The 12,716-nt window shown below is 34.6% G+C and overlaps 1 protein-coding gene across 1 annotated transcript; it reads left to right on the plus strand.

The window, feature by feature from the left end:
• The first annotated feature begins 6,656 nt into the window (after window positions 1-6,656).
• LOC121656451 (class I histocompatibility antigen, F10 alpha chain-like) lies at window positions 6,657-11,762 on the plus strand. The gene is given in 9 exon segments (XM_042011442.1): window positions 6,657-6,678; window positions 8,863-8,910; window positions 8,913-9,128; window positions 9,275-9,346; window positions 9,349-9,552; window positions 9,961-10,243; window positions 10,335-10,351; window positions 11,317-11,433; window positions 11,647-11,762. Coding segments are annotated over 9 exon segments (1,095 nt in total).
• Window positions 11,763-12,716: the final 954 nt, after the last annotated feature.

Below are 12,716 nucleotides of genomic sequence, written 5' to 3' on the forward strand. Positions count from 1 at the left end.
AAGTCCGCGAAGCGTCAAATAACAGCCTCCTGTCAGCGAATGGGAATTTAGGAAGAGCGAAGCGTCACTAATATCTGGGTTAAATCTTCCCACAAAGGTTGTTAATGAAACTGAAAGTAGGCTGTGATCATCTGGAGTCTTTATAAAACAGAAGGATCGGATCTATGCCAGTTTGAACAGGTCTCATGCTGTAAATGTTGGTTTATTAATGATTTCTTTAAAGCAATAAATCATCAGTTGGAGTTAAAGACGTTCAGTGGATTATTACTTTTGTTAATAGACTTTATAACAGTCCTGAAATGAAGCAGCAGTCCCGATGAAAAAATAATGGATGATGCATCTCGCTTGCACTAATTAAAAATGATAAAGTTCTCCCTCCAGCAGTTTAATTCTGTATTACAGCACATATTTATCACCGTGGAGAACAAACCTCACTGGGTATCGTTGAGGACGTTGAATGCACATCTGCACATTTTCCCCACAATAATATATTTTATGACAGATAATTTTATATATCACAGTCATGTATCAGCAGTTTACTTGGCCCAAACTTTTGCCTTCAAGTCAAACAATAAACAAATATCCTGAAGCTGAAGTTAATGTCTATTCCATATCAGTGAATATTTATTGAACATGGTAGATTTTTACCTCGATGATATTGTTTGGACATCTGAGGATTTTTATTTTCTTGTTAAAGTGAGATGTCCTGAGGACATTTCTGAAAGTCAATGAAAGATTAATATCATGAAGTACTGGACTAAGGATCTGAATCTCTTAGTTTTCACTTCAGGTTTAGTTTAAATTTTGATTATAAAACAAATACAAACTACGAATTTTAATGAAAAATGCAGATATTTGAGTAACTTTGTGTTTGCTGACCTGTTAGACTACATCTGAATTTCTGTGTTCTCCAGTGGTTCTCAGCAAGAATTACCTAAAATCTTAAATTAGTGAGTCATCACTGACAAATTCACGAATAAAGAGTGTAAAGAGTCATAACAACAAAAACTAAAAGAGTTAGAAGGTCTGTATAAAATTAATAATAAAATAAAATAACTTTCATTGCAGTGTTTTTTGCCTGTTTTTAACAAATGCCTCTAAAGAAACACTGTTTATCTACAGTGTTAATACGGTGGTATAACTTCAAATAGGGACAGACACACTGCAGACATGGATTAAACTTGTTCCTGGATATACATCCTCTACTCACTTCAACTTTATATTCTCAGATTAGATTTGAAAAGTTTGTGGGTCAGCTTGTACTAAAAGTCTTCTCTAATTGAGAGGTAATCATTAAGCATCAGCATCGAATAGAAAATATCCTCCTACTGTTTAAATCAGAGCTCACAAACTCTGAATTCCTTGAAAATTGGGTGAAAACAAACAAGTCTGGTGAAATGATCTAAGAAGAAAAGTAAAAACATGGCATATCTGCCTCTAAGAGGACCAAGCTGTAGCCACATGTGTAGCTATAAAACAAGAAGTTTGAAACTTTTTTAAACCTGCTTTTAGAAATCAAAGGTTGCATCTATGATGTCGATTATTGTGATGCACTTAAAATAACGTCTGTTAACTTAACTGTTCTTCTGCCTTGAGTTTATAGTAAAACTCATAACTCATAACCCAAAAAATCATGGAATCACGCTTCTTGAAGGATGTTTGTTCAGCTTTTTTATTTTTAAAAATGAATCTGTGAATAAATTAATAATAAAATGAAAACCATAACACAAATTAATTTGAACTAAATTAACATTCTAATTTTATTAACATTATCTCAAAAGAAAAAAATAGATAACATTTTTTATTATTTTTTAACTTCTGTTTCAGATCAAGTGGAGAAAAATTTGTTCAATCCCAAGGGAAAAAATGATCATCATTACACATTCAAAATGATTATATATGTACCCAGTGACTTCAGGTACTACAGCAGTCAGAATAAAATGTCTGAGAGAATGTTTCAGCACACTACTATTCCTAAGATGGTTGTATCTGACAATGTCCAATGTTTGGTCAGTAAATAAACAAACAAACAAACAAACAAATAAATAAATAAAAGCTTATGACACAAAATAGAAACACACGTATCGCCTTCTTCATTTCATTCTGCATCTAGAGCTGTGAAGGGACTTTTAGAAAAAGAGCACAGGGGATAGTAAACAAAGTTAAATAGTGTTTTATTTATTTATTGCAATTCACCAGAAAATCTCCAACTAAGCTGATGATGGGCTGAAACTTGAGATACACACTCGACCTCATACATCCTGATCTGAAACATAAAGTAGCATTAAAACCAAAAGCAACACATGACAAAATACTGCAGCTTTGTTGCCAGATTTCCTGTCATTAAAAGAAACTATGGACCACATGGACCTAAATAGATACCAGGACTAATATAAAAGATGTCAGGAGGGCCTGGTTCCTACAGTGCTGTCAGGAAAAGTTATCAGGCAGCACATTGGTCAACTGATCAGCCATCAGAAGCTAAATCTACCTTTGGTGATACCTGATGTCATACAGGAGGGGTGAATTACATCTCCACCATTGTCCTGCACATAATCTCAGGTAACGACTGCTGAGCAAGAGGATGACAACGTTGCATCCATGATGATGTAGAATACAGATACTTTGCATCTGGTGGTTCACCAACCGAACGAGTGGAGCCAATCTCAAAGAAACAGGAGACCACCAATAGGAGAGACTTTGTGTAGCAACTTATAAATAGAAAAGCTGAATAATACTGTGCTGGTAACAGATAATCTACTTGTGTTCAGATAAGCACGTATCTGTTATTTTTGTTATTGTGAAAACAAAGAGCACATCTTAGGAATTTAATTCTACTACCTGTGTCTCACTTATTTTATAAAGTAGGTGTGTGAAGGTTGCAAGATTCTTTAATTAATTTATTTTTCATTAACATCTGAGTTACTACAGAGTTTCAGCTTAGTGGAGGGATGTTACATACGTGATAGATCTAATAGCAGTTTATGACCAATAGGAGGCAGTGGTGCTTTTTGATGAGATACTTTTGCAGAGTCTGCCAGAGAAGGTTCAACATCTCCATTTGATTACTGATGTCCCAGATTACCGTGTCTGATTTTATGCTTTTGTAACGTTGAATAATTCATACTGTAAAAAAAACTGCAGGGGTTATAAACACTGATTTTACACTCCTGTAACCCACCTGACTTCGTTTCATGCTTTTACATACAAACTCTAAGATATTAAATTAAAACAGCACATGCTGTTTTGTCATTTTCAGTTGTTTTAAATTATCTTTATGTTAATATTCCTATCTATTTACTTTTCCATGTCATTTTCAGTTCAGATATTTATTTGTTTTTTTTATTTATTCCTCCTTTATTTTTAAGTCTGTATTTATTTTGTGTTATTTTCCAAGCATATTCATTTCTCTGTTTCCTTTTTACATTTCCTTATGCATTTCTGCCTTATTATGTAAATGAGGGGTCGGCATTTCAAGGCGTGTCTTGGGCCAGATCCTCGGTTATTGACCAATCAAGACTGAGCAGGTTACAGGCTGTTAGTGCAGGCAGAGTTTCCTGCATGGATGCCTGGCTCCAAAACTGCAGGGGTTATAAACACTGATCTTACACTCCTGTGACCCACCTGACTTCTTTTCATGCTTTTTCATACTCACTCTAAAATATAAATTTAAAACAGCACATGCAGGATTTTTTTTAAAAACTATTTAACTCTGCATAAATTGGCAACTCTTTTCTGCACCTGCAAATGACATCATCAACACACCTTTTGTCTGACTGCAGAGCACGTAAACTCAGCTGAAACCTGTTTTCACCGTTACCGCTTGGAGACTGATGACTAAGTTGCTTGGCTCTCCTATTGGTTCATGAGACTTTGACACATTCTTATTAAAGTTTTATATTTAAACTAGATTTATTTACTTTAACACTTGTTTTTTAAAATATTAGAATAATCATATATTTATAATAGATGGGTTCTATGTTGATGACCTATTTTAACGTTTAAATACAAATAAAATAGTTTGTAAAAACTCTTTCACTTTCGGATTCTCATGTATGAGGAAATTATTTAATCAGTGCAGACAGACAGCTTAATATTTAATAATAATATCAGAATATAACCTAGTTTCTCTGCTGTGAGGCTAAAGATACTTGTTTGTGTTTTTTAAGTGCAAACACGTATGTTATTATTTCTTTGACATACACATAACAGATATTTAAATGGTTTGATCTTGTAAAGAACATTAAATATTATCTATTACTTCCAGCACAAAGTTGCATATAAATGCTAAAATAAAGAAGCAAGACCTGACTCATCTCAACAATTCAGTTAAGTCCAGAATATTTTAAAGGAGCTAAACTGGTCTAATGAAGTTTATCCATCAAAGTGGCACAAAACTCCAAAAAACACTTTTAGGTCAGTAAAGAAAAGAGGAAGGGGAAGAAGACTGGGATATACAAAAGAAAATTAAAGCTTTATCTATTTGACACTGGACCTACTTGGATCATGGCATGTGGTTAATGTAAAAACATTTTCTTTTGCTTTTGTTTCTAAAAAAAGGAAAAGAAAAAGAAAATATGAAAAAACGCTGCTTTATATCATCTGATGGCTTTTTGTTTTCAGCCTCTGATATCACACACACACACACATATAATCACAACTGAACATAGGTTAAATAATAAGTTAAACACATTTTATGATATTGAAGACACACACTGAGTTATTCTATATTTCTCTGAGTCACATCTGAAAGTTTGCTGTTTTCTAAACTGGCCTCTAAAATAAGTTACTGTATGAGCATCTGGCAGATTCAGGCTGTTGTTTAATGTTATTTACTAACTACAGGATGCATCAGCCCACATACACCATTATCCCGTCCATCATAGCTGATGTATTATGGCCACAATAATTCAAACAAACACAAAAAACTAAATAAATCTTCTAGAATTTGGTTTCAGAAATTGAAACTTGCTAAAAGCAAAGGACAATAATGAATTTGAAAAAGAAACTTAACTGCAGACAAATTTTGCTGAAAGAGTTTTAAAAAATATAAGAAACTTTTCTCATGAGCTAAATCTGTCTGATGAGAGAACGTTTGATTTTTAGAAAAGATTATAGAGTTTACAAAATATCAGGTTTTAATTCTAAAAACTAACATTAATTAAAAAAATGGTAAATGGCCTCTACTTATATAGTGCTTTACATGTATGTCACATTCACCCATTTACACACGGATGGCGGACGCTATCATGCAAGGCGCTCAACCATGACCCATGAAGCACAATTAGAGGTTGGGTGTCTTGCTCAGGGACACCTCAACATGAGCTCAACGGGTCGGGATCTAACCGGCAACCCTTGGGCTGAAGGACGACCGCTGAGCCATGCCGCCCCCAAAATACAGACATGGTTGCATGACACACAGTTATCTATAAATTCATGAATAGAACATGATTTTATTTTTAGTTTCTCATCCATTTAAATTTGTAGTTTTGGTTTTAATGACAAAATGCTTTTTTTAAATTTTTTTTTAAGTCAAAGACTGTTAAAATAAACTTTATACTATAACTTCTGATCAAATCCAAAATAATTAAATATGTTACTCTTTACATTTTTTTTAAAATAAAAATTAACTATAATAAAAAAGCAGAAAACCAAAGAGAAACAAATTACAATCAAAAACAAAAAACAGCCCAAACTGATGTTTAAAGGATAAAAACATAGAAAGAAATGTATTTTATTTCTCTGAAACTGATCAAATTAAATAGAAGTTGTGATGAAACAATGAGAGGTTTAATGTGTCAAAGAGAAAAAAAATCCTTCACTTAACTGAGGTTTGGAGACTTGATTAAATATTTTATGAAAATTGCTGAAAGTAAAATAAATTCAATTTTAATGTGAGCAGGGAATAAAACAATATTTCTGCATTTCTTGTTACGTTGAAAGAGACGTTTAATGAACCTTTAATTAAAACAACCACAGTTCTTTTCTGCTCAGCTTGCAGTAAAATGAGCTTAAATTGAGAAAATTAAATCATATTGTTGTTATTGTTTTATATTTTACCAGCGATTCGCTCTCTGAAGTATTTCTACACTGCGTCCTCTCAAGTCGGAAACTTCCTGAGTTTGTGGCCGTCGGGTTTGTTGGTGATGTTCAGATGATCCATTTTGACGGCGACAGCAGGAGAGTAGATATCAAAAATAAACACACATCTGTGAGAAATCAAATGAAGGAAATCAATCTATTCTCAGAAAAACTGAATGAAAACCATCGTCAACACCTGAAAGAAAAAACGTTAAACTGAGCTGAAGAGAAACAGTCAGGGATTGTAGATGATTGGATGAAAGTGATGAATCATTAAGCTGCGTTTGGAAAGAAGAAGATACTGGAACATCTGTGTAGAACAGGTCCAATGAAAAATAAAAGATGACAGACTGAAGAAAACAAGCTTATTGATGAGGATCACCATTACACATTCAAAATGTCTATATATGTACCCAGTGACTTCAGGTACTACAGCAGTCAGAATAAAATGTCTGAGAGAATGTTTCAGCACACTACTATTCCTAAGATGGTTTTATTTGACAATGCCCAGTGTTTGGTCAGTAAATAAACAAACAAACAAAAACAACAACAACAACAAAAACACTAAAGCGCGTATGACACAAAATGGAAACACACGTATCATCTTCTCCATTTCATTCTGCATCTAATGGGTTAGCTGAAAGGCCTGTTAAGGGACATTTAGAAAAAGAGCACAGGGGATAATAAACAAAGTTAAACAGTGTTTTATTTAACTGTTGCATTACACCACAATCAGTAACCAGAAAATCTCCAACTTAGCTGATGATGGGCTGAAAATCGAGATACACACTTGATCTCATACATCCTGGTCTGAAACATAGAGTGGCATTAAAACCAAATTCAACACACACCAAAAGTATGGAGGACTGAAACTGTCAAAATAAAAAATAAAAACAGAAATATAAAAATGGCTCAATAAACAAATTGATGTACCAATAAATTATTTTTATTTTATTAATGGAAATGTTTTTTCCATTAAGAAACCTATAAAACACGACACATATATATATATTTTTTGTCATTTTCAGCTGTTTTAAATTAACTTTTTGTTAATATTCCTATCTATTTACTTTTACATGTCATTTTCAGTTCAGTTTATTTATTTATTTGTTTGTTTTTTTTATTCCTCCTTTATTTTTAAGTCTGTATTTATTTTGTGTTATTTTCCAAGTATATTCATTTCTCTGTTTCCTTTTTACATTTCCTTATGCATTTCTGCCTCATTATGTAAATGAGGGGGTCGGCATTTCAAGGCGTGTCTTGGGCCAGATCCTCGGTTATTGAACAATCAAGACTGAGCAGGTTACAGGCTGTTAGTGCAGGCAGAGCTTCCTGCATGGATGCCTGGCTCCAAAACTGCTGGGGTTATAAACACTGATCTTACACTCCTGTGACCCACCTGACTTCTTTTCATGCTTTTTCATACTCACTCTAAAATATTAATTTAAGACAGCGCATGCAGGATTTTTTTTTAAAAACTATTTAACTCTGCATAAATTGGGAACTCTTTTCTGCACCTGGAAATGACATCATCAACACGTCTCCTGTCTCTCTGCAGAGCACGTAAACACAGCTGAAACCTGTTTTCACCGTTACCGCTTGGAGACTGATGACTAAGTCGTTTGGCTCTCCTATTGGTTCATGAGACTTTGACACATTTTTATTAAAGTTTTATATTTAAATTAGATTTATTTACTTTAACACTTGCTTTTCAAAATATTAGAATAGACATATATTTATAATAGATGGGTTTTATGTTGATGACCTCTTTTAACGTTGTTTAAATACAAATAAAATAGTTTGTAAAAACTCTTTCACTTTTGGATTCTCAAGTATGAGGAAATTATTCCATCAGTGCAGACAGACAGTTTTATATTTTAATAATAAAATCAAAATATAGCCTAGTTTCTCTGCTGTGAGGCTAATGATAATTGTTTGTGTAAACCTGTATGTTATTATTTCTTCAACATATACATAATAATATGAATATTATGTATTACTTCCGGTGCAACGTTGCTTATAAAAGCTAAAATAAAGAAGCAAATCCCGACCCTCAGCTCAATAATTCAGTTAAGTGCAGCATATTTTAAAGGATCTAACCGAAGTTTCTCCACCAAAGTGACACTTATATTTATACAGCACGAAACTCCAAAAAAAGCTTATAGGTAAATAAAAAAAGGAGGAAGGGGAAGAAAACTTTTATATACGAAAGAAAAATAAAGCTTTATCTATTTGACACTGGACCTACTTGGATCATGGCATGTGGTTTATGTAAAAACATTTTCTTTTGCTTTTGTTTCTAAAAAGGACAAAAAAAAAAAATGAAAATATGAAAAAGCACAGCCTTATGTCATCTGATGGCTTTTTGTTTCAGTCTCTGACGTCACACATACATATAATCACAACTACCTGAACATTAAATGGGTTAATTAAACACATTTTAGGATGCTGAAAACACACAATAAGCTATTCTGTATTTCTCGGAGTCACATCTGAAAGTTTGTTGTTACAGTTTGTTAAACTGGTCTGAGCATCTGGCAGATTCAGGCTGTTGTTTAATGCTATCAACCCAATAACATGCAAAATAGGTTTAAGAGGCATCATTAAGCCTTCCATCATAGCTGATGTGTTACGGCCACAATAATTAAAAAAAAAAAATTCTTCTAAAGTCTGGTTTCAGATATAGAAACTTTAATGCAAAAGCAAAGGACAATAATACATTTGGGGGAAAAAAGCCCCCAAATTAAATCATATTGTTGTTATTGTTTTATATTTTACCAGCGATTCGCTCTCTGAAGTATTTCTACACTGCATCCTGTCAAGTCGGAAACTTCCTGAGTTTGTGGCCGTCGGGTTTGTTGATGATGTTCAGGTGATCCGTTTTGACAGCGACAGCAGGAGAGTAGAGCCCAAACAGGACTGGATGAGGAGAGTCTCAGAAGATGATCCACAGTATCTGGCAAGTGAAACTGACAGTTTAATCGGTGCCCACAAGCTTTTCATAGCCAACATTGAAACAGCAAAGAAACGCTTCAACCGAACAGAAGGTTTGTTCATGTTTCACTATTTATCTGCTTGTTTTGTTAAAGTTGTTCTGCTGCAAAGCATCAACACAACCCTTTCAGTGTCTTCATGCTAACGTGTCTCTGTGTGACGGCTGTGATCCACAGTAAACTCTCTCTGTGTCTCTCAGGTCTTCACATTTACCAGTGGATGTATGGCTGTGACTGGGATGATGAGACTGGACAGGTTGAAGGTGATGATCAGCTGGTTATGATGGAGAAGACTTTGTAGCTCTAGACCTGAAGACAGAATCATGGATCGCTGCAGCACCACAGGCTGTCATCACCAAACACAAGCTGGACAATAACAAAGCTTTGATAGCACAGAAGAAGAATTACCTCCATCACATTTGTCCTGAGTGGCTGAAGAAGTACCTGAACTATGGGAGGAGCTCTCTGATGAGAACAGGTAGAATCACCTGAACTGATTCAGTGTAACAGACACTGAGAATTCACATGTTACATGTATGTGCTGTAAATCCTGCTCCATCTAATTTTTAATGCTTATTTCCTTTTTTTAACCAAAGCTCGTCCCTGTTAATTTCCCCTCTTTTGTCTATTAATATTTATACATTAATCAGACTTATGTCTTCCTCTCTCCTCCATTTCTGCACATGACTGGTTTTTTTCTCTATATTTTAACGTTCCCAACTGTTTTCTCACCTCACTTCATCTTTATTTATCCTGAACCATCTCCTCTTTTCTTCTTTTCACTTTAACATATGCAGCTATGGTATTTTAATAGATTTAAAGGATTTAATGGATTATTATGTATTTAAACTATTAATAAAGAAACTGTAAAGCGTTTTCTCTCCAGACCTTCCTTCAGTGTCTTTCCTCCAGAAGACTTCCTCCTCTCCAGTCACCTGCCACGCTACTGGTTTCTATCCCAACAGAGCCGAACTCTTCTGGAGGAAAGATGGAGAGGAGATTCATGTGGGGGTGGACAAAGGACAGATCCTCCCCAACAATGATGGAACCTTCCAGATAAGTGTTGTCGTGGATCTTTCATTGGTTGGAACCGAAGACTGGACAAAGTATGAATGTGTGTTTCAGCTTTCTGGAGCACACGACGAAAAGAAAAATCAAGACCAATTACCGTAAGTCACAAGTTAGGAACATGTGAAGCTGGGAACTAGTCCTTCAGTACTTAATGACTGTTGAATGCAAGTTTTTATCCTCTCATTGCAGCAGCGCTGCTACCTTTAGTAACACCTCAGTGACAACAGCAGCAAACGTCGACACACATAGAAATGTTTTAAAATGCTGATCACTCCATACCCTCTTCTCCGGGGCCTCACACACACAGGGATTACTGATGAGGTGCAGTCGTTATTAACTGAAGCAAAAGCTCGATAGAACTTTATTACAGTCCATCACATGTTTATGTTGCTGCTTATTTACCTTTGATTAACAATATGATCAATCATTCTAATTTTAAACTAGTTCTCTTTTAGATAAATTTAATGGCTTTATTTAACTACTTTAAGAGTATGTGACCTTGTTCATGTGTAACCATGGTAACGTTACTGTTGTATTTTGAAGTCTTTACTAAATCAGTGGAGGGAATTCAACATAATGTATGAATTTATGTACTGTGTCATTTAGTAAATCAGTCAGAATGAAGTTTATTGGTCATCTATGCAGACAGATAGAGATGTAAATGTGATCATCAGAAGCTTCGTTTGCTTATTTTCAGTGTAAGAATAAACTTTGGGGGCTGCACGGTGGTGTGGTGGTTAGCACCGCGGCCTCACAGCAAGAAGCTGATTCGAGTCTCAACTGGGAGGAGGTTTGAACAGTGGCCTTTCTGTACGGAGTTTGCATGTTCTCCCCGTGTATGCATGAGTTCTTTCCGGGTACCCCGGCTTCCCCCCAGGTACCCTGTTAATTGCTGGGTTATGCTCCAGCTTCCCTACGATCCTTAATGGATGAAGTGGTATAAATAATCATATATCAAATCAAATATATGATATCAAATAACCATAAACTTTAGTTATATTGTTCTTGATTATCGGGTTGCCACATGAATGTTTAATTTAATTAAATTTTTTATTGACAATAATTAATAAAATCCAAACACAGATAAGTCAAATAAATCTCCACCAAAGGAGTGAAGAAAAACATAAATTCCAACAAATAAAAAGAATGTTAGCTTAATGATTGAAATAAGATTTATTGAATTTGTGTTTGTGTTTGTTTACAACAAATTCCAACATCATCATTGTTGCTGTGGTTGTTCTTGCTGTTGTTGCTGTGATAGGATTCATTCTTTACAAAAAGAAGAACGGTGAGAGACTTTACTTTATTCTTTTCAGTATTTTCACTTTAGACAAAGAAAAAGAAGCTAAACTGCTAGTATTGTTAAATTAGATTTAACTAACAAGATCTGCAACACTCAGCCAGTTTTATGAGAGTGTAAACATTAGCTGATGTAAAGGAAGGTTAAAGGAAATTTATTTTGAACTGTAACATAAATAATGTTTCTTTCTTTTTATTTCAGCAAAGCGTCCTCCGTGTCGTAAGTACTATTTATTATCTGTGTCCTCTGATCTCAAATCATTGCAGATCATTTCTGTATTTTGTGTAAAAGAGCATTTTCAGATTTATTTCTTGTAAATATTTACTTAAGAAACATTTCAGAGCAGGATGCAGACAAACTGTGTTTCTGACTTTACAGTTGTTGACAGCGCTGAGGTCCAGGAGCAAATGATCCAGTTGAAATATATATGAATTTATATGAAGTGTGTATTTGGAATATTATTATTATTTTCAGGTCTTAATTACATCATAAATAAGTTGTTTTGCTGAAAAAACTCCTCAAACATTTACATTAATCTGTTCTATTTTGTGTATTTTTTTTATTTTATTTTATTTTTTTAACCTTTATTTAACCAGATAAAAAACCCATTGAGATCATGATCTCTTTCACAAGGGTGACCTGGCCAAGAGGTCTGCAGCACGTCATAAACAGACAAACAAAACAGTATGAGAACCAAAACAAAGAAAGAAACAAAACAAAATTAAACATACAATATCACCAAAGCAACAGCATTTTCAACATAGAGTGCGTGTACCATCCAAGCAATTTTACAACAGACAACAAATTAAGATTTATAACACAGGCACTGTCCAATAGTCTCACTCTGTCTGTCCTTTAATATGGAGCGGAAAGCTCCAAGAGGAATAATTTCAAGAAGTTTCAGATTGGACTGTAAAGTGTTCCATGCTGTGGGGGCAGCAAAGCTAAATGCTCTTTTTCCAAATTCAGATCTTACTCGTGGAACAGATAAAACAAGTGTAGAACAGGATCGCAAAGCATAGCAGCTGCTTGTTTTCTGCAGTAAAGTGGACAAATAAGGAGGACTCAAGCTTAAGAGAGCCTTATAAATTAGGGTCAGCCAGTGTGCATATCTACGGGCAGTCAGAGAAGGCAAGATTGATTTTGCATATAGTTCACAGTGATGGGTGAGATAACTGCAGCCTGTGACAAATCTCAGTGCCGCATGAAATACAGTGTCCAAGGACTGGAGACATTTGGACGAAGCACTCAAAAATGGCGTCACCCAGCTC

This window comes from Melanotaenia boesemani, chromosome 17 (assembly GCF_017639745.1).
Source record: "Melanotaenia boesemani isolate fMelBoe1 chromosome 17, fMelBoe1.pri, whole genome shotgun sequence".
Classification (NCBI taxonomy): domain Eukaryota; kingdom Metazoa; phylum Chordata; class Actinopteri; order Atheriniformes; family Melanotaeniidae; genus Melanotaenia; species Melanotaenia boesemani.